Source organism: Gopherus evgoodei, chromosome 1, assembly GCF_007399415.2.
Source record: "Gopherus evgoodei ecotype Sinaloan lineage chromosome 1, rGopEvg1_v1.p, whole genome shotgun sequence".
Classification (NCBI taxonomy): Eukaryota; Metazoa; Chordata; order Testudines; family Testudinidae; genus Gopherus; species Gopherus evgoodei.
This window is the reverse complement of record NC_044322.1, coordinates 323,847,638-323,873,517: the sequence shown is the minus strand read 5'-3', so window position 1 is coordinate 323,873,517 and position 25,880 is coordinate 323,847,638. Positions and strand designations below refer to the sequence as shown.

General features: G+C 43.4%; 1 protein-coding gene across 24 annotated transcripts in view; it reads left to right on the top strand.

Annotated features, from left to right (window-relative positions):
* CADPS2 (calcium dependent secretion activator 2) overlaps positions 1-25,880 on the top strand; it is a 602,399-nt gene that overhangs the window by 274,714 nt on the left and 301,805 nt on the right. For all 24 annotated transcript variants that reach the window (XM_030549117.1, XM_030549118.1, XM_030549116.1 and 21 more), the window contains exon 7: positions 8,635-8,746. In XM_030549117.1, the coding sequence (XP_030404977.1) occupies positions 8,635-8,746 (112 nt within the window). The remainder of the gene's footprint in view (positions 1-8,634; positions 8,747-25,880) is intronic.

The following is a 25,880-nucleotide window of genomic DNA, read 5'->3' as shown; positions in this document are numbered from 1 at the left end:
CCAGGACCTGAGCATCCACATTGCATATTGACCAGAGGTTAAGAATTTCTGGACCCAGACCCCAACACATGGCTAAGGTGTCCACGCTACAATAAGCAGACCCATCAAATCTCCATTTCCTGCCATATCCCAATCTTCCTAGCTCCCTCCACAGCTGGGGATACTTTAGCCCCTGCTTCCTGGACAGTGTGGGGAAACTTGATAGTCTGCCCTGAATGTTACAAGAAGTTGTGGCAGCCTGAAACACATCCTGCCAAGCTATGTTTTAGGTCTGTATGCTTCTAATAATCAGAGCCAGCAACATGGAAGAGTCTCTATTTTAAGAGCTTCTTTTCCTCGCATTTTCACTCCTGTTTCAGCAAACAGGAAGAGCATCCATTAGATGCTGGGAGACATTCCAGTGGAGGTTTCTGAGCTACTGAAGGCACCTGGTGGAGGAGGAGGGCAATACAGACATGGATGAATAGAACTGGTTGCTGATGCTCGCAGCTCGGTGTAGCCACTTATGTTCTCTGCCTAGATCAGCACTTCTGCAGCAGGGCCACAAGCACAGACTGGTGGGATCACATTGTCCTGCAGACCTTGGTTGGCCAGCAGAACTTTTGCATGAAGAAAGCTACATTTCTGGAGCCTCGTGAGCAGCTTGTCATGACACGTGCATGAGGGAAGCCATACCTATCCACAAACAGGTTGCTATAACTGTCTAGAAGCTGGCTATCCCCGACTGCTACAGGTTTGTTGCTAACCAGTTTGGCATTCAATAGTCAACAGTGAGTAAAGTGGTCATGGAGGTTTCAGAGGCCATCAGGTGTGTGATTTGCCCAAGGATGGTGGGTGTGAACGATATATCTGAAGTAGTCACTGGTTTTGAGAGAACTGATTATCCAAACTGCATTTGGGCTCATGTACCCATATTTGCTCATCCTCGAGGACCACGAGTACATAAACCGCAAATGATACTACTCCATTATTATGCAGGCAGGCCCTTGTGGACCACAGAGGCTTATTTATGGTGCCAGTATAGGCTGCACTGGAAAAATACATGAAGCCAGGTTTTCTGCTGATCGAGTGTCTACATTCATGGACAGACTGGGATGCTGTTACCATCAAATGACATTGTCATAAATGGAGTGACTGTCTCTATTGTTCTCACTGGGGACACTGCTTATGAAACCATTTTGCCTTTGTTTATGAAACTATATCTTGATTTCATAGGACCTGGCAAAAGAAGCTTTAATTACACTCTCAGCAGGTGCAAAATAATAGCTGAATATGCTTTTGACAGATTGAAACAGCACTGGAGATGTGTAGAAACCCATCTAGATGCCAGTGTCATCAATGCTGTCCACATCACTGTAGCTTGCTGTGCTCTTCGCAATCTGTACCCTCAGCCTGAAAGTGCACCTACCACAGATGAAGCTGGCTGCACCCAGACAATAGAAGTCAGGGATGCCTTGTATTCCCACATTGTGGACTTGCATGGGCCAGTGAAAGAGGCAGAATAGTATGTTTATGAATGTGCTTGTGCAATTTTTACAGAACATGACCTACAAAATAAAAAGGTGTCATATAAAAAATGGAAACTAGGTCAGATTACAAAGGATGAATATAGGCAAATAACACAGGAATGCAGAGGCAAGATTAGAAAAGCAAAGGCACAAAATGAACTCAAACTAGCTATGGGAATAAAGGGAAACAAGAAGACTTTTTATCAATACATTAGAAGCAAGAGGAAGACCAAGGACAGGGTAGGCCCACTGCTCAATGAGGAGGGGGAAACAGTAACGGGAGACTTGGAAATGGCAGAGATGCTTAATGACTTCTTTGTTTCGGTCTTCACTGAGAAGTCTGAAGGAATGTCTAGTATAGTGAATGCTTACGGGAAGAGGGTAGGTTTAGAAGAGAAAATAAAAAAAGAGCAAGTAAAAAATCACTTAGAAAAGTTAGATGCCTGCAAGTCACCAGGGCCTGATGAAATGCATCCTAGAATACTCAAGGAGTTAATAGAAGAGGTATCTGAGCCTCTAGCTATTATCTTTGGGAAATCATGGGAGACGGGGGAGATTCCAGAAGACTGGAAGGGGGCAAATACAGTGCCCATCTATAAAAAGGGAAATAAAAACAACCCAGGAAACTACAGACCAGTTAGTTTAACTTCTGTGCCAGGGAAGATAATGGAGCAGGTAATCAAAGAAATCATCTGCAAACACTTGGAAGGTGGTAAGGTGATAGGGAATAGCCAGCATGGATTTGTAAAGAACAAATCGTGTCAAACTAATCTGATAGCGTTCTTTGATAGGATAACGAGCCTTGTGGATAAGGGAGAAGCAGTGGATGTGATATACCTAGACTTTAGTAAGGCATTTGATACAGTCTCTCATGATATTCTTATAGATAAACTAGGAAAGTACAATTTAGATGGGACTACTATAAGGTGGGTGCATAACTGGCTGGATAACCGTACTCAGAGAGTAGTTATTAATGGCTCCCAATCCTGCTGGAAATGTATAACAAGTGGGGTTCCGCAGGGGTCTGTTTTGGGACAGATTCTGTTCAATATCTTCATCAACGATTTAGATGTTGGCATAGAAAGTACGCTTATTAAGTTTGCGGACGATACCAAACTGGGAGGGATTGCAACTGCTTTGGAGGACAGGGTCAAAATTCAAAATGATCTGGACAAATTGGAGAAATGGTCTGAGGTAAACAGGATGAAGTTCAATAAAGATAAATGCAAAGTGCTCCACCTAGGAAGGAACAATCAGTTTCACACATACAGAATGGAAAGAGACTGTCTAGGAAGGAGTATTGCAGAAAGAGATCTAGGGGTCATAGTGGACCACAAGCTTAATATGAGTCAACAGTGTGATACTGTTGCAAAAAAAGCAAACATGATTCTGGGATGCATTAACAGGTGTGTTGTAAACAAGACACGAGAAGTCATTCTTCCGCTTTACTCTGCGCTGGTTAGGCCTCAACTGGAGTATTGTGTCCAGTTCTGGGCACTGCATTTCAAGAAAGATGTGGAGAAATTGGAGAGGGTCCAGAGAAGAGCAACAAGAATGATTAAAGGTCTTGAGAACATGACCTATGAAGGAAGGCTGAAGGAATTGGGTTTGTTTAGTTTGGAAAAGAGAAGACTGAGAGGGGACGTGATAGCAGTTTTCAGGTATCTAAAAGGGTGTCATCAGGAGGAGGGAGAAAACTTGTTCACCTTAGCCTCCAATGATAGAACAAGAAGCAATGGGCTTAAACTGCAGCAAGGGAGATTTAGGTTGGACATTAGGAAAAAGTTCCTAACTGTGAGGGTAGTTAAACACTGGAATAGATTGCCTAGGGAAGTTGTGGAATCTCCATCTCTGGAGATATTTAAGAGTAGGTTAGATAAATGTCTATTAGGGATGGTCTAGACAGTATTTGGTCCTGCCATGAAGGCAGGGGACTGGACTCGATGACCTCTCGAGGTCCCTTCCAGTCCTAGAGTCTATGAGTCTATGAGGTACTGTCACATCATACAATGAAATGGTTGGGTGGGGAGAGTGCTTGCCAGGCATTGTACTTATGAATGAATGAATGAATCAACATGAACCACTTGTGAAAACTGAGGGAAGTTACAATGTACTTAAGAATGAAAGAATGAATGATATGACTGCCTAGGAAAATTTTTTTTGAGGGGGATTGTTAATTACATGCATTGTACTTGTAGATGAAAGGACTGCTTATGAACTGCAGGGTGAAGAGTTGATTGCCATGCATTGTGCTTATGAATTAATAACACGCCCACTTATGAAATGGGATGGGGTGAGAGTGGTAAGAACTGTAGATGTACAGTATGAGATATATGTAGGTAACTACTGAGAAATGGTGTTTGCATACATCTTTCCAGTTTTTCCATAGCATGTATTTACCTTTATTATTTGAAACACACATTATATGATGTGATGCAGTGATAGCAATAAAACTTCTTAATAAAATAAAAAACATCACTTTTTTGAAGGCTCCTATTTGAGGAGCCTCTGAACCCTATCAGGTTCAGATTAGACAGACCTCTGTGTACTGTTATGCTGCCTTTGAAGGACTGCAGATCCCATAATGCAGTGGTAGATGCTCTCTGGAATTGGACTTAGCTTCCTGGGTCAGAGGGTGCAGGGGAGTGGCAGTGTCCATATTATGGGAAGGGAACTGGAACAGAGAGCTACTGCTCCCTTTGGAGCCTGGGCTGATGAGAAGCTACGACAGAACATAACTATATTTGAGTCAGACCAAAGATCCATCTAGCCCAGTATCCTGTCCTCTGACAGTGACCAATGCCAGGTGCCTCAGAGAGAATGAACAGAACAGGTAATCACCAGATGATCCATCCTCTATCGCCAATTCTCAGCTTCTGGCAAACAGTGCTAGGGACACCGTCCCTGCCCATACTGGCTAATAGCCATTGGTGGACCTATCCTCCATGAATTTATCTAATTCTTTTTTGAATCCTGTTATAGTCTTGGCTGTCACAACATTGTCTGGCAAAGAGTGCCACAGGTTGACTGTGCATTGTGTAAAGAAATACTTCCTTTTCTTTGATTTCAGCCTGCTGCCTGTTTATTTCATTTGTTGACCTCTAGTTCTTTTGTTATGAGAAGAGTAAATAACACTGCCTTATTTACTATCTCCACACCAGTCATGATTTTATAGACCCACTGTTATATTCTCCCTTAGTTGTCTATTTTCCAAACTGAAAAGTCCCAGTCTTTTTAATCTTTCCTCATACAGAAGCTGTTCCACACCCCTAAATCATTTTTGTTGCCCTTTTCTGAACCTCTTCCAATTCCAATATATCTTTTTTGAGATGAGGCGACCACATCTGCATGCAGTATTCAAGATGTCAGTGTATCATGGAGGCAATGTGATATTTTCTGTCTTATTATCTATCCCTTTCTTAATGATTCCCAACATTCTGTTAGCTTTTCTGACTGCCACTGTTCATTGAGTGGTGTTTTCAGAGAACTATCCATAAGGACTCCAAGATCTCTTTCTTGAGTGCTAACAGCTAATTTACATCCCATCATTTTATATGCATAGTTAGGATTATATTTTTCCAGTGTGCATTACTTTGCATTTATCAACATTGAATTTTATTTGCCATTTTGTTGCCCAGTCGCTCAGTTTTGTCATACCCCTTTGTAACTCTTCATAGTCTGCTTTGGACTTAACTAAATTGCATAGTTTTGTATCATCTGCAAATTTTGCCACCTCACTGTTTACCCCTTTTTCAGATAATTTATGAATATGTTGCAGGGGCAAAAGACATATCTTGCTTTAAGACTAAGCTTGATAAGTTTATGGAGGGGATGGTATGATGGGATAGCCTAATTTTGGCAATTGATCTTTGATTATCAGCAGGTAAGTATGCCCAGTGGTCTGTGATGGGATGTTGGATGGGATAGGATCTGAGTTACTACAGAGAATTCTTTCCTAGGTGCTGACTGGTGAGTCTTCCCCACATGCTCAGGGTTTAACTGATCGCCATATTTGGGATCAGGAAGGAATTTTCCTCCAGGGCAGATTGGCAGAGGCCCTGGAGGTTTTTCACCTTCCTCTGCAGCATGGGGCCCGGGTCACTTGCTTGGAGAATTCTCTGCAACTTGAGGTCTTCAAACCACAATTTGAGGACTTCAGTGACTCAGACATAGGTTAGGGGTTTGTTATAGAAGTGGATGGGTGAGATTCTGTGGCCTGCATTGTGCAGGAGGTCAGACTAGATGATCATAATGGTCCCTTCTGACCTTAAAGTCTGAGTCTATGCGTTCTGTCCGAGTACAGACCTCTGGGGGATACCACTACTTACCTCTCTCCATTCTGAAAACTGACCATTTATTCCTACTCTTTATTTTCTATCTTTTAACCAGTTACTGATCCATGCGAGAACCTTCCCTCTTATCCCATGACAGCTTACTTTGCTTAAGAGCCTTTGGTGAGGGACCTTGTCAGAGAGTTTCTGAAAATCTAAGCACACTATATACATTGGATCCTGCTTGTCCACATGCTTGTTGACCCCCTCAAAGAATTCTAGTAGATTGATGAGGCATGATTTCCTGTTACAAAAACCTCAACAAATCAAGCAGGGACTCCAAGCAGGGTCCCAAAATGTGCTGCAGCTTCTCCAGGGGCAAAGCTTCTTTGGGGACCAGTGTGAGAAAGAGTCACTTAATCAGCCTGATCTGGGACTTGCTGGCTCCCCTCCAGTGCTGTACTGGATTCAGGGATTAGAAGTTTGCCATCTTGGCTCGGTGCTAGTACTGGTTTTACAATGGCACCAATGGTCCTGTAGGGCCGGGTCCATACTCAGAAAGGGTCCTGGTGCCCAGACCGTGGCCTCGCTCCCTGCTCCACCACACTCTGCCCTGAGGCCCTGCCTCCACTTGGCCTCTTCCCTCCCTCACCCCCCTAAGGCCCTGCTCGCTCCTCTCTGCCCTCTCCTCCCATTCAAGTGGCAGGTGGGGTCTTGCGGGGAAGAGGTCGAATTGGGGTGGGGTCTCAGGGGAATAAATTGGGGGTGGTCTTAGGGTGGGTGGAGAAGGGGCCCACAAAACATTCATTCCGCTCTGCTTGGCACAGTACCCAGAACCTAGTCAAACTCCTTGTAAAATGGGAAGGATGATATGGAGTTCCTAGAGGAGTGGTTTTCATCTCTGGCTTTCTGGTAGTCTGTCTTGAACTGCTTAATCTGCTCCCTACACTGGTCACTGATCCAGTGAATCCCCAACACTGCACGCTTCTTTGCTGAGAGCTGGTATGCGTGGTCATTCCTGGAACTCTTGCTAAAATCAAACTGTTTGCTCACCTCACGCCAGAGATTCACCAGTGTCTGCCTGCAGCATACTTGCAAAGGACTTCTTCATGTCTGTGGCCATTACAAATGCAGGAAGAGGTTCACTGTGTTTGCAGCTCTGTGTCCTGAACAAAAGGGAAGGATTAAATGCTGAGCAGCTGTACCAGAACCAGAGAGTTACTTCAGTTTCCTGGGGGTCGATTGACCAGTCTTGGGATAGAAAAGACAAAGGACGCTGTCCCATGGGATTGTGGGATTGAATTGGCAGATTCTCAGGAGCCGAATCTGGAGGGCCCAAGCCTGAGCTGCATCCACACTGCAAAACAATGGAGTTCGGGCCCAAACCCCCACGACATTTGGGCTTTGAACCCTCTACCCTTGGGGTCCTGGGCCTGAATCAGATAGAATTGTGGGTAGACAGAAGGTGGGCATGGGCTTGAGCCTGAGTCTGAGCTTGGGTTTATATTGCAGTGTAAAAATACCCTCAGTTGCTGGTGAAACAGAAATCTGTAGTGTGTACCCAAAGGGGCACAGAGATTCCCCTGGATCTCTATAAGGTGCTCACTCTATAGGGCACTGTCTTCTCCCCATAAGTCAGCTTAGTCAGAACCCTCATCTCGCTAAGTGCTGCTCCATTCTCTCTCTCTTTCACAGAGACAGAGTCTCAGTTTAGAGCAGTTAGCTGATAGTTCAGTGTAAGTTCCCCAGGCTCTGTGGGCCCTTGGAGGAGTAAATGCTCCCTGCATCTCCCAAGCTCTCCTTCTAGATCCACAAAATGCAACCACAGTGGTCCAAACACTATCCTAATAGAGGGCATCCCTAGTAAGTAAAGCTGAAATAGTGCTGCACTGTATCCTGAGTGGTAGAGGGATTGGGACCCAGCCCTCACAGCAGACACATCCCTTGGTCCTGTGTCAGTCAGGGCTCTCTTTAACTCTGGTATTTATAACCTTACCCTCAACCCTTGTTCTCTGATTGGATCCACTCTCAGAGGGTGACTAGAATGTGACCTGCCAAATGGGTTGCCCAAAGTGAAAACTTTATGTACAGCCTCAGAAACAGCTACTGAGCATATCTAGTACCTGCCACACCCTGTTCTGGAAGTTTCTGCGTCCTTCTAAGTGATTGCCCTGTTGTTGTCTCTGCATGTATGCAAACACACGGAGTATCCAGCTAAGATCCACTCCTCCTCCCCACTGTTTCTCTCCCTCTTCCCTGGAGAAACAAAGTCAAATGCTGCCCTATAAACCATCTGGGTTACACAAATACTCAGACATGTTCCTAAGTTTAAGCAAACAAATAGTTTCAAAGTTAAGCCCATGTATGAGTCTTTGTAAGATCAGGACCCAACTGTACAACTGGGTGACTCTCTTGAGAAATCAATTTAATTTTTGCACACCCAAGAGATTATATTAAACCTAATAATTTCAGTATATTTCAATAGAAGAATAAATGTGATCTTCTGCTTTGTTATACATAAATCTGTCCACAAGCTTGATGCTGCATTCTCCCAGTAATCTATTGTTGCAATGCTTTGATTATGCCATCTGTCAAATTGTGATTTAATTACAAAATCATATATGAAAACCATGTTCCATCACAAAGGAAGCCCAATTTTCAGATGCAGATGTCTAGTCTCTGTAGCCAAGTACAGCTGCAGATGTACAAAATGTTTTTTGGCTAAATATACAGTTCTATTGTTTAAAAATTAGGCCTAAGGAGTAAAGTTGCATATATTCTACAAAACATTACAAAGCTATTGCCTTAAAGCTTTAAAAAATAAAACCTAAATTCTGTTACTTTATTTATTACAGATGGGGAACTCAAGGGGACTTCACCACTACTCACCCTCGGCCTGTTGTCAAAGTAAAACTCTTTACAGAAAGCACTGGGGTCCTAGCCCTTGAAGATAAAGAATTAGGAAGGGTGAGTGTCATTGCATTTACAAAATTAGAATATTGAAAAAGCACATTGTGCAAACAAAGCTATAAGATGTTCATTATAGCAGACCACCTGCTTTGCTATAGTTAAGGCTGATGCTTGCTTTCTGTTTAAAGGTGGGCTATTCTAAGTGCTCCAAAATCTATATTCTTACTCGAATTGTCTTGAAATTTGCTGTCTCATGGGTTTCTGCATAGTGTTAGTGCTTCAATTTTGGGATCATTTGAACAATACAGCCCCTTCCCTTCTCCCCCCCCCCCAAAAAAAAAAAAAAAAAAACCACAGCATTTTACATTTTTTGCAAACATCAGTCCTCCCCAAACTAAGCTCAGGATTTCTCTCAGCTAGGGCATGGCACAAACTGCGTCTTTGGGGCAGCAATACTGAAAAAGTTCTTAAGAGGAAAGCTTGTAACTCTGGGTGGGTGGTTGCCAAAGTGATGCACCTAAAAGTGAAATACGTTATGTGCCTTTACAAAAGACTAGGGCTCTGTTGAAGCAAGAGGGTTTCCAGACAATCTGTTGTCACAGCAAAGGAACATACTGCACTCCCAGAACCTGAACTGCACCCATGAACTGGGATTTCAAGCCTTGCCACTGAGTTTTCAGAGAATGTGTTGTGCATGTTCTTTGCCTGCCAGGGGCAGATATAGCTTTCCAATTAAAGAGAAGAAGGAAAAAAAGACTAGTAAGTGGTTAAGATAATGTGAACATGTTTCCTGAACAGTTGAACTGAATGACATCAAAGGGCAGTAAGTCACTGGGTCATTTGATCAAGAGGTTCCTGATAAATACCTAAATACCCCCACCCCCCAGTCATAAGCTGCTTGTAACATTTTCAGATTCTTATAACATTTTGACATAGAGCTAGGGAATAGCAGCTAGCAATGTACAATCATACCACACTGAAAGCTGTGGGGTAATGTAAAATCAAATTAGGAAATCCAAGGAACAAAAAAGAAATAAAGACTGGACTTTGTAGTAATAGATAGTGAGATAGCAATACCACTTCTGCACAGCAAGTCCACCTAAGCCACGAACCTCATAAAAGTACAGTTCCAGAACATAATGAAAGTGATTAGCAAAATGACTAAAGCTATCTATGATGGTATTACCTGGGCCCAGAAGATGATACAGAGGGTGTGTAGAGATGTGTTTCCTGGAGACAGATGTCTAGATGGTGTTTGTCCAATAGAGAGTGACACTAGTGTGAAGCCAGTTAAATTGCCAAAAAGATAAGTACCCATTGTAGTACTACAACCACTGAAAGAGGAACTGTGACGCCTACAGAATTGTGGAATTGTACAGCCTGTAGAGAATAGCATAGATTGGATAAGCAGTCTTGGAGTAGTAAGAAAAGTCATCTGGAAAATTGAGAATGTGCATAGACCCAAAGCTTTGAAACAGAACGATTTCCTTCTACCTACAGTTGAAGACTTATCACCAGATCTGTGTAAAGTGAGACATTTTACAATATGCAATGTAAAAAATGGATTCTGACACATTGAACTGAATGAAGAATCCAGTTACTTGACAATCTTTGCAACTTATGGTTAAGGATGCCAGTGGCAATCACTCCAGCACCAAAGGTATTCCAGAGCAGATTGACCCACACATTGGAGGGCCTGACAAGAATCAGAACAATAACTGATGATGTGCTGATAGTGAGAGAAGGTGACAGTCCAAAACAAGTATTATGAGATCATGACTACAAATTATTACAATTTTTACAGAGATGCTGAGAAAAAAATATTAAATTGAACTTAGACAAGTTCAGGTTGAGAGTAACTGAGATGCCATACCTTGGACATTTGTTGACTTCCAAAGTCCTGAAAGTAGACCTAGAGAAAGTGAGGCATTATAAGAAATGCCAAGATTCAGTAATGTTAAAGGAGTTCAGAGATTCCTGTGAATGGTCAGTTATTTAGTAGCTAAGTTTTGCAGCCATCTGTCTGAGAGCTGCAGGATCCTGAGAGAGTTGGTACTTTGAGATGACTTATGGGAGTGGATGGACCAACATGAGCAAACATTCAAGAAAGTAAGAGAGATGTTTGGGAAGGCTCCCATTCTGAAATATTAGAACCCAGAGGAACCCTAGATGCAGGAATATGATGAAACCGAGATAAAAAATCAAACATATCAATGTGTTATCACTTCTGGAGCTGTAGGGGTGCTGCTGTTGTGAGACTGAATTGAGAGATGTTGCAGGTGGCTACTGTTTAGGGGGCAGGAAAAAGCATAGAAATGCTTTCCCCTGAATGACTCATGGTCTATTCACAGATAAAGTAAGAAGATGGTGAGTTGGACCCTGCTATTGAAAAAGCAATTAGAGGTTCTTACAAAGATTTAATCATATAATTTGTGGTTGTTATAGTACTGAGTTATGTCAGTGGATGCTATCGTACTAGATAAAATAATTCTTGCTGAAATCAAAAGTAATTTCTGTCACTCTGAAGAGTAATTAAATTATTCTTAATGACAAATTGCCCAGTGAAATGTTATTTTTCACTGAATAACAAATGCTATTTTTGTTTTCTCACTAAGCAGAACCACTTTATGGTTGAGTCATCTGTTGTATTATCCATAAAACATCATTAGAGACACTGTAGGATAAAGATTCAAATTTTGAAACCTAAATTTAGGCAGTTGACTCCTGTAAAGATCGTTGGGAGTTGCATGAATAAATCCTTCGCAGCATTTTGAAAATGTGTCTTCCTTTCGCAGAGTAGTCATCTCTTTGTATATCCATAGCTATAGTACATACTTATAATTATGATTTTGGTTTTGTATCCTTGCCCATTCTGGCTAATAGCCATTGACGGATGTATCTTCCATGAACTTATCTAGTTCTTTTATGAACCCTGTTAGTCTTAACGGGTGGGAGGAATAGCTCAGTGGTTTGAGCATTGGCCTGCTAAACCCAGGGTGGTGAGTTCAGCCCTTGAGGGGGCCACTTAGGGATCTAGGGCAAAATCAGTGCCTGGTCCTGCTAGTGCAGGCAGGGGACTGGACTCAATGACCTTTCAAGGTCCCTTCCAGTTCTAGGAGACAGGATATCTCCATTTAATTTTCACAACATCCTCTGGCAAAAAGTTCCACAGGTTGACTGTGTGTTGTGTGAAGAAATACTCCTTTTGTTTGTTTTAAACTGCTGCCTACTCATTTCATTGTGTGACCCCTAGTTCTTGTGTTATGAGAAGGAGTAAATAACACTTCTTTATTTACTTTCTCCACACCAGTCGTGATTTTATTGAACTGTATCCTATTCCCCCTTTTCCAAGTTGAAAAGTCCCATTCTGATTAATCTCTCTCCGTATGGAAGCCTTTCCATACCCTATCATTTTTTGTTGCTCTTTTCTGTATCTTTTCCAATTCCTTTAGTTATTTTTTGAGATTGTGACAACTCCCTGTTACTACAAAAAAAGCATAATGCTAAGCCTATTTAAAGAAAATTTTTCTTACTATTACATTGAATATATATCTCTTTCAGATAGTTCTGAAGTAAGATTACCTGAGAATAATTGTGAACTACAGCAAATGAAGAGAGCCATATATTGCAGAAGTTCAGTGACAATATTCCATTTGAAAAAAAAATAATTGTTTTAAACCATTTGCAGCTCTGCAAGCAAGAATAGAACAAAAGTAATAAAATATGCTTCCAATAATCTGGTCAAGTATGACAAATCTTATATATAATGTGATGTAATCTCAGGAAAATCATCTTTCAAGGCCCAGTTCAGTACTTCTTGCTCACTTCTCAGTCAGGCAAAACATCTGTTGATATGTTGGATTGAAATATTAAATTATAAAAAGTTTCTGTCGTGTTTCATATATGATATGAAATCAAGAATAGAAAAATAAACAAACAAGCAAATAACCAAACGTCTTGCCACTCTAAATACACACACATCCTTCATCTAAACATGCATGTCTCACAGTTATCACCTTTTTCACTGTGACGCTGCCTAGGGTACCCAGGGCTTAGAGGCACTTCACCACTACCCACCTTTAGCATCAAGCAGTCTTATCTTTACCTGTGGCTCAGCTCCATGAAACCAGTAGCCTCTGGCAATATAAGCACCTGCTTCCTGGTATCTGCAAACCTCACCGTCTCTATTCAGGTTAATGATAGGCACACACCAACCCCCGAGTCCTTGGAACGCTCTTTGCAGGTCCAGCCCTTAACCACTAGATATTCTCAGAAGTTACCAGATTTGTGTCCCTGAGGGGACAGTATACGTACTAGCTTGTTTGATTCGATTGAGGATCAACGCCTTTATAACATCACAGCACTGAGATATATTTATAGTGAAAACAATCATACATTTATTTTCAAAGGCTAAGATGAAGAGATAGTGAGTAAGGATAATAATGGAACAGAAATGGTTACATATAAAACAAAAGGAAACAGGCTTCCTAAGTCTAAATTTAATTTTAACAGGCCAAACCCTCGTCTAAAGTAGCTTATCTCCCCTAAAGTAATCTCTGTCTCTCCAACCAACATGGCTGAAATCCCTCTCTCATGAATGCAAAAAGTGCTGTCCTTTATGGTTCCTTAGTGAAGGATAAAGAAGTGTCCTTTTGCCTGCTTCTTATACCTGTCCCCTCCAATTCATTGTTTTGTCTCTAGGGTCAGGATGTCCCCTCTTGGTTTGTTCCCTGGTGTGCTGACTTCATTGACTTCACATCCTTATGTTGTGACTTCTTATGCAAATAGAGCTTCCATTGGGTTAATTTATAATGCTTAAGTTACATGTGAACCGAGGCAAAGGTGAATATACTTCCATTGTCCGGCAAGATCTGCTTGTCAACCCTGCACTGATTCAGACTTTAAAACATATTTTCAATATATAGAGATAACTTTTTACATCATGTCAGTACCTACATTTCACAATGATATTAATGACCAGTGTGATCCCGGCCTTCATTGAAGACCTCACATGACATTCTTTATAGTTAAAAATACTATGAAAGCAGTGTGCTAGGTGTAGTGAGTGTCAAGTATGACAGGAGATGCTGTTGTAGAATAGTGAACCATTTGCCAGTTTTCACTGATGAATTCTTAGAGTCACAGTTACCTCTTGTTGATCTTGTCTTAATGTGAGGCTTCATCCTGCAACAGATTGTACACAGACACTGAGATCCCTCCATTTACAGCCAGTTGCAGGATAGGGGCCTTAAACTGTAAATTCTTCAGGGGGAGGAGTCCATCTTTCTTTGTTTTGTAAAATGTTCCATACATGTATCTGTAAATAATTGTATATTGTGTGTTTCTGGCGTCCTCAGCTTCTAAGGCATTTAGGATATGCCTGTGGTTGGAGGAATCTCTTACCTGGCACTCTTCTGACATCTTATTTTCTGTATAACAAATCCAAATATGAAGACAAGGATAGTTTGCACACATAGGGATGCCCTGTTTGCTTTCTGCTGGCTGCACAGAACATTTAAAAAAAAATCGTCTTTTTCACTGTTCTTCTGGAAGATACTGGAGGATCATTAGATATACTGACTCAATGTAAAATGAGAAATGGACCAGGACCCCGTGACTAGGGCTCCTAGGCACTACAGCAATACAAATGAGCAAAGATGTGTGCTTGTCTTTGTACAGACCTAAGCAGACACTCAGTCATTTAATTTAAAAAAGTGTTAGAGAACTGTGACCCTAGGTATCCCTGTATTCACACCCTAGGCTCTACTGTAATGACATTAGTACAGAATATGCCCCAGGAGGTATCATTTGAAAACTAATAACACACTGGCTATTAATATAATTGTAAAATGCAAGCATTAACATTATATATGAAGTTACCAATTCCATCTGTATGATGCTAGAACATGTGTAAGATCAGACATCCTAGCCTAGGTAAAAGTGATAATCAAGTCTGTCTTAGATAAAGGAATATAGGTTTACCTCAATTTACATATTAGCAGTAAACAAAGCCATTGAGTTAAAGCATTGAGGGTTATCCTGATACTGAACTCCAGAGGCAGAGAATTAACACTGGTCCTGCACCCTAGAGACACAGGAGACTGAATCCCCAGGAGGCCTTCCTGCTTGTAACACAAAGACATCCCTTGGGGATTTAAGGAACAGAGAGAGACTCCATCTTTATCTGTCATCTTAGGAGACAGAGGAACCAAGCAATTTGATCTTTGTAAAGGATTGTGGCAAGACTGGCCAGGAAAAGCTGAAAAGGAGACTGGTTTAGAGAAATTATCTAGAACAAAGACTGTATCTTGCTGTATTACGTTGTAGTCTGTTAGATGCCTGTTTTTACTTTTATTTGTTTGTAACCATTTCTACCTTTATCCCCTTTGCATGGTATCTCTTAACCTATGTCCTTTTGCTAATCAGCTTTTTATTTTTACTGTAAACCTACTCAGTGTTGTGTTTGAAGGGAAGGGCTTGTTTACTCCAGTCAAGCTAATAGGCTGTAATGTACTGACTCTCTAAAAGAGCAGCAAACTGAATATCTTCTGTGAATGTACAGTGATAGATGCTGTGCATTGCAGAGAAATATTTCCGAGGAGCTTGGGGGCTGGAATTCACTGATGGTGACCTGCTGGGTAAAGTTTGGGCTGGGAGAGCCTTGGGTAGTTTGCTGGTGATGAAGACAGACTGTTGTGGCAGGGAGCTGACACAGTTTAACCTCCAGCTAAGATCATTCTTGCTGAGGCTCTGGGTGTCCCCAGCAGCATGTTACATGAGCAAAGTAGAGTACAGCATTTAAAGTTCTTAAGTTTAAATTTCTTAAAGTTATAAATTTCTTCTAACAAGAAAACAGAATTTGAGAGAATTAGGGCAGGGTGGGCCAACTAGCATCCAGCCCATGGCAGTGAAAAGGTTGGACCACCCTGAATTAGGTAATGGTTGAGATCTCCCAAAAGACATGCATTCTTTTGCATGCTGCTGACTTAGGGTGACCAGATGTCCTGATTTTATAGGGGCAGTCCTGATTTTGGGGGGCTTTTTCTTATATAGGCATCTATTACCCCGCACCCCTGTTCCAATTTTTTACCCTGTGCTGACTCCAGTTTGCCCAGGTATCTAGCTATGTATGTACACAAAACAAGGTTGATGTAAATGCTGGAGTTTGTGTGTGACAGCTGAGTGAGTGTAAAAAGTGATGATTTTCTCTCTCTTTCCTACCAGAGATCCTGTGCTGCTACTTTTTGTTCCATGTTTTGTATATGAAGATGTTCAAACTTAATAATTCAAAGTGACAGCCATTGTGCTTGCTCCACACACATGTGAATACAATGTGGGAGCAGCAGGTGGTGTTTGATTAGATATTTTTAGAATATAAAGATAATTTAGTCTTGTTGCACTGATTATTCAATTAAAAGTGAAGAACTATTGTCTTTTGGGCTACTTGTCACATCCAAATGCAGCCAGTAATAATTAGCTTTATAGCTATGCTTTTCATTGACGCTGTTATTCTGTATTTGCTTTAAAGATATCTTGCTGAGCAGGTACCCACACTTGCATAATTTTCTAGTTTCTGAATATTGACTACAGCAGGCACATAATTTGTATTCTGTGATCTGTTCAAACACCCTCCAAAAAAAGAAGTAAATTTTAAAACAGATTCCACACTTTGAATATGCTAGTTTATGGTTCTCTGTTGTGGGAATATGCTTCTCTATCAGGTGATGAAATACTTGTTTTTTCCTTCCCACCCCTGTCATAAACAGATAGTTAAAGGTTAATAGAACAGGAGTACTTCATGTCTCTTTTGCCTGGAAAGGGTTAACAAGTTCAGTGAGCCTGGCTGTCACCTGACCAGAGGACCAATCGGGGGACAGGATACTTTCAAATCTTGAGGGAGGGAAGTTTTTGTGTGTGCTGTTAGAATTTGGTGGTGGTTCTCTCTGGGTTCTGAGAGCGACCAGACATGCAACCAGGTTTCTCTCCAATCTCTCTGATACAGTCTCTTATATGTCCAGAATAGTAAGTACTAGGTAGATAAGGCGAGTTAGGCGTATGTTTGTTTTCTTTATTTGCAGATATGTATTTGGCTGGAAGGAGTTCAAATTTGTATTTTGCTGAGAGGATTTTAATTTGTACTTGTATACTTAGGCTGGGAGGGTATTCCCAGTGTCTATAGCTGAAAGACCCTGTAACATATTCCATCTTAAATTTACAAAGATAATTTTTACTGTTTTTTTTCTTTAATTAAAAGCTTTTCTTGTTTAAGAACCTGATTGTTTTTTTTTATTCTGGTGAGACCCCAGGGGACAGGGTCTGGATTCACCAGGGAATTGGTGGGGAGAAAGGAGGGAAGGGGGAGAGAGAGGCTAATTTCTCTCTGTGTTAGGATTACTTTCTCTCTCAGGGAGAGTCTGGGAGGGGGAGAGAGAAGGAGGGGGGAAGGTGAATTTTCCTCTCTGTGTTAAGATTCAAGGAGTTTGAATCACAGTGATCTTCCAGGATAACCCAGGGAGGGGAAGCCTGGGAGAGGCAACGGTGAGGGAAAGGGTTTACTTTCCTTGTGTTAAGATCCAGAGGGACTGGGTCTTGGGGGTCCCCGGGCAAGGTTTTAGGGGGACCAGAGTGTACCAGGCACTGGAATTCCTGGTTGGTGGCAGCGCTACAAGTACTGAGCTGGTAATTGAGCTTAGAGGAATTCATCCTGGTACCCCATCTTTTGGATGCTAAGGTTCAGAGTGGGAGTTTATACCATGACAACCCCTCATCTCTGTTTTTCTGTCTTTTCCAAGTCTTGGAATGCAGGTCCCATCCCCAGCACCCATTACAGGTGTGGTTCCACAGGTTTTTTCCTCATGCTCAAAAGCAGAGGTTTCCTGAGCAGCTCTGAGTCTCATTTCTGCAGAAATGTTTATCATCTGTCTTTCACTCCAGCATAGTCTCTTTCTGGCAGAAACCAATTCTTTGGGGAGCATGTGTAGGAAGGCTGGAATGCCCCAGCTTAATGTTAGCTCTCCAGCCACTTCAGCAGTTATATGGGGCTCAGGTGGCAGCATCCAAAGGCTCCCATTGCTACAGTTGGCCCCATGTGCTGCCAGACCTCACTCCTTCTCATCACTATATCATTATTTTAGGGTCCTCTCAGCAGGTGCTTTGTGTGTCAGATATTGCGAATATACACACCGTCTTTAGGGACTATTGTTTCAACTTTATGAATGGTATCTGTTTGTTTGAACCAGATCTTTAAATCACGGACACTTCAAAGACTGCTATACTGGGATGGATCAGACAACATGGGCCTGTAGAATATTCAGAGACCTTTGTGTCAGTATGTATTATATGCATGTGTATGTTTCTAGCTCACTGAGTGTATTTCATGGGGAATATGGAATCACTGGGTAAGTGATTAGTGCAAATCCCAATACAATTTATGCAGACACCCATCCTTGACATTTTGCCCCAGGGAAAGGAGTATTGACAAGTTTTAGCTGTTTTAGGAGGCCTGATTACAGATATTCAGATACAAAACAAAGGCTTTTGGGGTATGAAGGCTGAGTTTAAACAGACTCAGGGCTCTCGTTTTGATCCAACAAACTGACATCAATGTTTAACCAAGGATCCAAACCCTGCAGAAGGGTTGGAAGGACTTGAACCTGCTGTGGTCTTCCGGCATGCTTAAATATGTGTTTAGACTCATAGACTTTAAGGTCAGAAGGGAGTATTATGATCATCTAGTCTGACCTCCTGCACAATGCAGGCCACAGAATCTCACCCACCCACTCCTGAAACAAACCCCTAACCTATGTCTGAGTTATTGAAGTCCTCAAATTGTGGTTGAAGACTTCAAGCTGCAGAGACCTGTTATGACTATTATTTTCTGTATTGAAAAAACACCTGTTGTTTTTTATGTTTTCTCTGTAAGAATTTTGTCCTTCAGTCAATGTACCTTGTTTTTTCAAAGCTGTCTAGTTACTGGTAAACCACTGTCAGTGCTCCCAGAGTGAAAAAAAAAGACTGAAATGGCAGGTACTGAGCTAAGTCAGACCTGCTAAGATATGCACAGTAAATTGCGAGGTGAGGGGTTGCAGCCTAAACCCTGGTCCAAAGGGAAAGAGGACATGGCTCCATGGCCCCAGAAAGGTGATGGCAAGAGGCCTGAGACTTAAAGGTGCATCCTTTGAGTTAGACCATGGTGAGGGTCAAAGGTGCAGTTACCCCGAAACTATGACTCTTTGCTGTTTGCCATTTTCCCTGGTCATTTTTTGTGCAGTTTCTTTTCTAGTATTACGAGAGCTGGCAAGTCTGAGATCACTCAGCAAGGTAGGTAATGTAGGTTATATAGAATCTCCACAAACTGCCTTGGTGACCAGGCTTCAACGCCCCTTCTCCCAATCATTGTCCTTTGCTTTGCCTAAGAGCTTTCCCTCAGAATTTCTACCTGTGATAAGGTATAAAAACCCCACACTGGGCAACACAGGGTTAACAAGCTAATGTAGGTTTGGGTGGCCCTGCCCCATCACACCTGCGAGAGATGTTGGAATTGGAGAGAGGAGCCTAAAAATGAGAAGCCCAGCTCATTTGATGGCAGACCAGGGAGAAGAACAAACCTTCAGTCTCAGCTCCTGGAGAGAGGGCTGGCTGAAGGCAGGAGCTTCTCAGCTGACTGTTGCCTGACAGCCTCTCCCTGATGGAAGGGAGGGCCCGATGCTGACTCACGTTGAGAGGGGACTGTTCCTGTCCACAGCCTGGTGAGTGCCCTATGAAGGAAGAAATTTGGGATGATTCATTTGTGTTAATTCCCCTTTTGTTTTGTTCATTGACAGTCTGTCTTTTCTGGGGTTATCTGGGGCTAAGCCTTTTGGGGCTAAGCCTTTTAGGACTAGAACCAGAGTGGGAAAACAACCCAGCCATTCCAGAGCAGTGGCCTGGGTGAGAGCTGACACTACCCAACACTCAACCACAAGTGACTTACAATTTCAACAACTGTGAGGCCCGCATAGACTCCTCAGAGGATAAAATTATACTCAGCAATCTGTCATCAAGGCATTCAAGGGCATTATTTACAACTTCTAGTCTTCTGAAGTTCAGTCATGTGAATTTGGTGAGACCAAAGCAGCTCCAGGTAGTCCCAAACTCTCTCATGCCATTGTGTGCGGGAGAAGAAGGCTTAAAGCGGGGAAGTGTACCCTAAAAAATGGGCAACAGTGTCTGGTTAAGGGGACACAGCCAAAATCACCCTGAGAATATGCGCATTCAGTGCATCCCCACATCGATTCCTGCCCAAGGAGCTTTTTGCAGGAATTAAAGCTACTCCCACGCCCAGGTGCTGAGGGAAGAAGTTGGTGGCAAGGGGTCTCACAATAATATACCTCCATGAACCAGTTTCACTGACCCTGTCCCATTATCTATATATTAAAGCTAATTTACCAAAGGGGCATACTAGCAATGAAACTTCTTGTGCCTTTGTGCAGACAATGGTTTGGCCCAGTCACATGTATAATTCACTCAATTTGACAGTCATAGGTGCCATGTAACAATAGGCAAAAATATACAGTAAAACCTGCCCACACTCTCTACTTTGTCTGGAATCCTTTCCTTTTTCAGTCATTAAATTTGTAAATCATAAAAGAATAAGCCCTCTATAGAGTGAATTATTCTGCTACATGGTGAAAACTTCCAAAAGGATATACTTGAGGGGAAAAAAGGAAATTATATGTAGAACAATGTCTCCCATACTTTTGAAAATACCCTCCCTCTCTATCTCTACCAGCTCCAGCTTCCCTCCCCCAATTTCAGGCTGCAGGACACAGGGCCCCTCTCCCTGCCTCCAAACACAAGAAGCTCCCAGCAGGGTGGCCCTAATCAGCCTCTGGGAAATTGCAAAAGAGCTGCTGGTGGTGGCTGATGATCAGGTACAGTTTCATCTTTGAGGCTGGCAACACTGAGAAGCAGCCTGACTGAACTGCAGAAGGTCATGGGTTGGTTGTGGGGAGAGGGGGGCAATAGCTGGAGAGAAGACTGGGAGCAGGGTCTCAGAGCGGGGGTTGTGGGAACGCTGCAATTGGCTGGACAGAGAGGCGGGGAGTGGGAGCCAGGGGTCAATATAATATAATTCCACATGGTGAAATTTCTGGCTTTCCAGTTTACTTTATAGTTTTCTAGGTTTCTAAAACAAATAAGCGGTGTTAAAATAATAAGTTTGCAAAGTAAAGAACACAAAAATTAGGAAATGTCAGAATTTATATTGTCTGTGCAAATGTAATTTGGCCCCTTTGTGCATGTGATCAGACCATTTTTCCACAGGACCCCTGCTTCATTCACAGGCTGGAGCTGCACTGGGGATGAATGGGGGCGGTGTGAAAAAGGTGGTTGTGGTCTGGAGGTCATTTGTTGCAGAGGCTGGAAGGTGTGTAGCTGAATGGGGCAGAGGTCATTTGTTGCCGAGGCTGGAAGGTGTGTAGCTGAATGGGGCAAGGGACTGTAGGAAAAGATGACATGGTCTCAAGGTTGAGGCAGTTGAGTGCTGCTCTAGAGAATTGGTTTTATCCCTGCCTCTGACACAGATTGCTGGTGTGATGCTTGGCAAGTCACTTAAACCATACTCTTCAGAGGTGGTCACAAACTGTGCACTTCCCATTTTATGGGTGACCCTGGAGCTGAGGACTCACTTCTGCAACTGAAGCCCCTGGGAGCTGTGCTTTGTGCATAGTATACAGTGTTATTGAATGCTAAGGACTCTGAAAAATAAGGCTGTCATGGTCTCAAGTTGAGCACCCAAACTTAGTGGAAACTTTTGATGTAAATTTCTCCATGCCTCAGTTTCTCATCTGGAAAATGGGGAGAATTATAGTGCTTTATTTCACAGGGATGTTGTGAAAATAAACTAATGTTTGTGAAAATACCATTGTGATGAGTGTTGTAGGCCAACCCTCAGCCTGCACTTAGCTGTAGTCTCTTTGAGTGTCTTGCCCCTGGGTCCTCTACTGGACCCCCACTCCTGTGCATTCTCTCTTTTCCCAAGAGGAATTCAGCTCACTCCTGCAGTTCTTTCTGAGTCCAGTTACTTCTAGTTCCTGGCAGTGTGCCCTGGGTCCCACCAGAGGTCACTAGTTGGGAGCAGCCCCCCCCGGCCGCCGCCTGTATCAGGCTTGTAGTGTCAGTCCCCAGAACAAGGGGGAGGGGGAAGGAAAGGCTAGCCATTGCCTCAGGCTGGGCTCCCCTCGCCCGTGAACTCACTGGCAGTCCCTAGCAGCCACTCTTCCTGGGCAGACTTCTCCCCCCCTACTTCTCTGTGGTGGATTTAACCTTTTTAAGCTTCCCCTTTTCCAGGTGGAGCATACTCTGCAGGTGCACCTAATTGCCAGTGTCTGCGTGTAGTAATGCTTGTTACCCTCATCCAACAGATAGAAAGGCTATGTCCCATGACCATGAGCATCACAGTAAAGCCCTGAAGGAGAATAGTAATTGTAGATTCAGAGCAGTGTTTGAATAATAAATAAGGCATGGACACCCCTAAAGGCTAAGGATAAAATGGACTGTGGAATAACTACTTATTCAGTGAACATCATCCATTCTGTGCACTGAATGAGGCAGGGGTCCTGTTGGAAAAAAATAGTATGTGATTGTGTAATTAGATGTATCATAATATATATGTATAAGGGGACTGAATTAACATTGCATAGTCAAGCTTAATTCTGGCATTTTCTGTTTAACCATTTATCTAGTCTCTGGCCTAAATTGGGGCTTAGATAAGGGCCAGTTGGCTGGGCCTGAACTCAGATGTGATCGAGGTTATGCTTGTGGGCTGGGAGAAGCAACCAGAAGAAATGGCTCCCTTGATTGGGGAGTGTGCTTATAGTTTGTGTCTCAGGTGTGATGAATCTGCTGAAGAGTCCTTTTGAGGACCACTGCCTCATTTGACACCGTGGCAGATGAAATCAGGTGAAGAGCTTGAGCTAACAGTCCCTGGCTTAGACAGGAGAGTATGGGTGGCAGGTGTTTTCAATGAAATGTCTTTGACTCTGAGGGTATGTCTTAACTACCAACGTAAAAGCGCTGCCGCTGTGTAGTCGTGGCACCACAAGGGGAGTAGCTGGGAGCATGGCCACACTGCCACTTTACAGCATTGAAACCTGCATTGCTCAAGAGGTGTTTTTTCACAACCCTGAGCAAGAAATTTTCAGCACTGTAAAGTGGCAGCGTGGACAAAGGCCTGAAACACCCTGCTTCCACCTTTGTTCTGGTAGATCGAGTTTAAGCTTTAGGGCATGTTGCGTGGCTCCATGGGTGGCAGGTTTGTAGAAATTTTGGTGGTGCCCAGAACCCACCCCTGCCCAAACTCCACTCCCCCAAAACTCCAACCCCCACCTGCCCAAGACTCTGGGAAGAGGTCTGGGGTGCAAGGTGCAGGTGCTGGGAGGCAATTTGGGGATGGGAGGGGGTTTGGAGGGAGTGGGTGCAGGCTCTGGGAGGGAGTTTGGAGGAAGGAGGGGGTGCAGAGGTGGGGCTGGGTGTGGGTGGGGCTGAGAATGAGAGGTTTGGGGTGTGGGAGGGGGCTCAGGGCTATGGCAGAGGGGTGGGGTGAGGGCTGTGGGGTGGAGCTGGGGATGAGGGGTTCATGATGCAGGAGGGGGCTCAGTTGGGGCAGACGGTGCGGGAGGATGAGAGCTTTGGGCTGTGGGAGGGGGCTCAGGGCTATGGCAGAGGGTTGGGGTGTGGGGTGAGAGCTGTGGGGTGGGGCTCAGGATGAGGGTTTCATCATGCAGGAGGGGGCTCAGTGTTGGGGCAGACAGGGTGCAGGGGGATGAGGGCTCTGACTGGGGCTGGAGATGAAGGGTTTGGGGTGTGGGAGGGGCTCAGGACGAGAATAGGAGTGTGAGGGGTGAGGGCTCTGTCTGGGGCTAGAGATGAGGAGTTTGGGGTGCTGGAGGGGGCTCAGGGCTAGGTCAGAGGGTTAGGGTGTGGGGTGTGTGTAAAAGCTCTGGCTGAGGGCTCTGGGGTGGGGCAGGGCTGGGGATGAGTTTGGAGTGCAGGCTGCTCTGAGATAGGGGCCAGAGAGGAAGACTCACCCCAGCCCTTTCCCTGCCAGCAGCAGCAAGCTCTGGGGGAGGAGCCCCCCTTTCCCTTCCCCCCCCCCCAGCAGCACACTCACCCCCACCACTGTCACTGCATGTGCTCGTAGGGTCCCTCTCAGGTCCACGAATCTCCCTCGCCTTCCCCATGGGTGCTGGGTGTTGCTGCGTGCGCCTCCTCCACTGCTGTTGCCCCTGACTGTAGCCTCACTGGAGGGATGGGCCTGCCTCCTTGCCCAGCATGGGGCAGGAGTGGTGACTGCGGGCCGGGGAGGACCCCCCGTGCTGATGGAGGGTCCCACCGGAAAAGGGAAGAGTCTGAGGTGGAACTGCAGGCTCAGTCAGTCTTCCCTGGCACTCGATACCGGGGGCGCTAGGACTCTATGGCAGCAGTTGCTGCACGGAGGCAAGCTGCACAGAAGAGGCAGGGACGGTCTGCTCCCTTAGGGGCTGGGGACTTGCACAGAGACAGCAAGAGGGGGCTGGGAGACACTCGGGGGAGGCGTGGGGGGGCAGCAGGTGGGGCTGGGGGGGGGGAGACCCAGTCCCAAACATTGGTGGAGCTGGGCCCCGGGCTCTGAATATTGCTGGTGCCCAGGCACCACGTGGGTATATAACTTGCCGCCCATGCGTGGCTCAACTATTCTTCCAAGCTTCCTAGAGGAAGTGGATTAAGGCTGGGGAAGGGATGGAACTTGTGCACCATGATAAGTTTAGTGACTGAGGAAGAGTTGTTCTGTTGAGTATAAATTATAACTTCTGTATTTGCTTTTATAATGTGGTTGACATTTTCAAAGCTGAGTTGGGGATTTAGCCACATAGTTCAATTGCAATAGATAGTTGTGTGCCTGCATCTTCTAGTTGGCTGTGAAAATTTCAACCTGTGTTGTACCTAGAGCTTAGGAGAGAAACATTCTGCCAGTCACAAAAAGTGACCCAAAAAGTGCTTTGAGATCCTTGCTTAGAAGAGAGTATTTAAATACAAAATATTGTATAACTGTGTGGGTTTTTTAAATTTTATTTTTTGTGATTTTTATCCCTGGGAAATATACGTTATGTGTATGATCAGAAGGAAAAGCATAAAAAGCGAGATTCTAACTTTTATTTTCTAGATCTTTAGAAAGACACAATGATTTAAAAAAAAAAAGAGGGAGAAGATTAAGATGTGATACTTAACCCTTTGTGGCTTAGTTTATTTAAAAAGTCTGGTGTACTTACTAGGATCATAAGATGTCTGCATTTATCACCAATATCCCAAGCAACAGTAGACTGAGATTGATGATTTGTTATAAGACACCTGGACCCATGCAACGCTCAAGACCCACTTTTGGCACTCGATTATATGGTCATAAATAATGCATGCGGCTTTCATAATGAAGGTTACCTATCCAGTTATTTCTTTATGCTTCTTTTTAGAATTATGGTTTATTGTTCATGTTACTTCTGACAGAGTGTATTTTAAAAATAAGATCATTGAGAGTAAAAGGTGATTTGAAATCATTTTGCAACTGGAATTTGTGTGAAACTTGTAGAATTACTGTGTATAGAAAAAAGGGATAGTTACAGGTGTTTTCTAAATCCATTAGTGAAAGAAGAAGAAGGTGATGACTTCTTTGTAAGCAGGTTATGGAAAATATAGCTAGATGATTAAAACCATGAAATGACATAACACTTTGTTTTGTCACAGGTTTATTTTCAATCTAGAATGATATTTGTTCATTAACATTGGAAATAATACTGTTTTGCAACACATTACAATGGAGAACAATCCTTTTAATAATAGCATTCAGCTGTTTCTCTTTTTCTTGCTTGCCTTGGCAGTATGTCACCTTTATTTACAGTGACACAAAGTGCTGTAGTTAGAGCTATAAGATAGATTGATGTGTATTTATTCACATTTTTCATGGTTTCGTTATCTTTAGGCTTTAGTTCTTGATGTTCAGTTCAAAATAATAGTAAGGTTCACTCATCTGTTCCAAAAGAGATCCTTGGACACGTGAAACTGCCCTCTCTCCTATCTCCTATTGCTTGAGATACACACATGCGCACACACATGTGAGCATGCACACAGATATTTACATCGTGCTAAACTATTAAAACTTGGGAGGGGGAAGAAATCC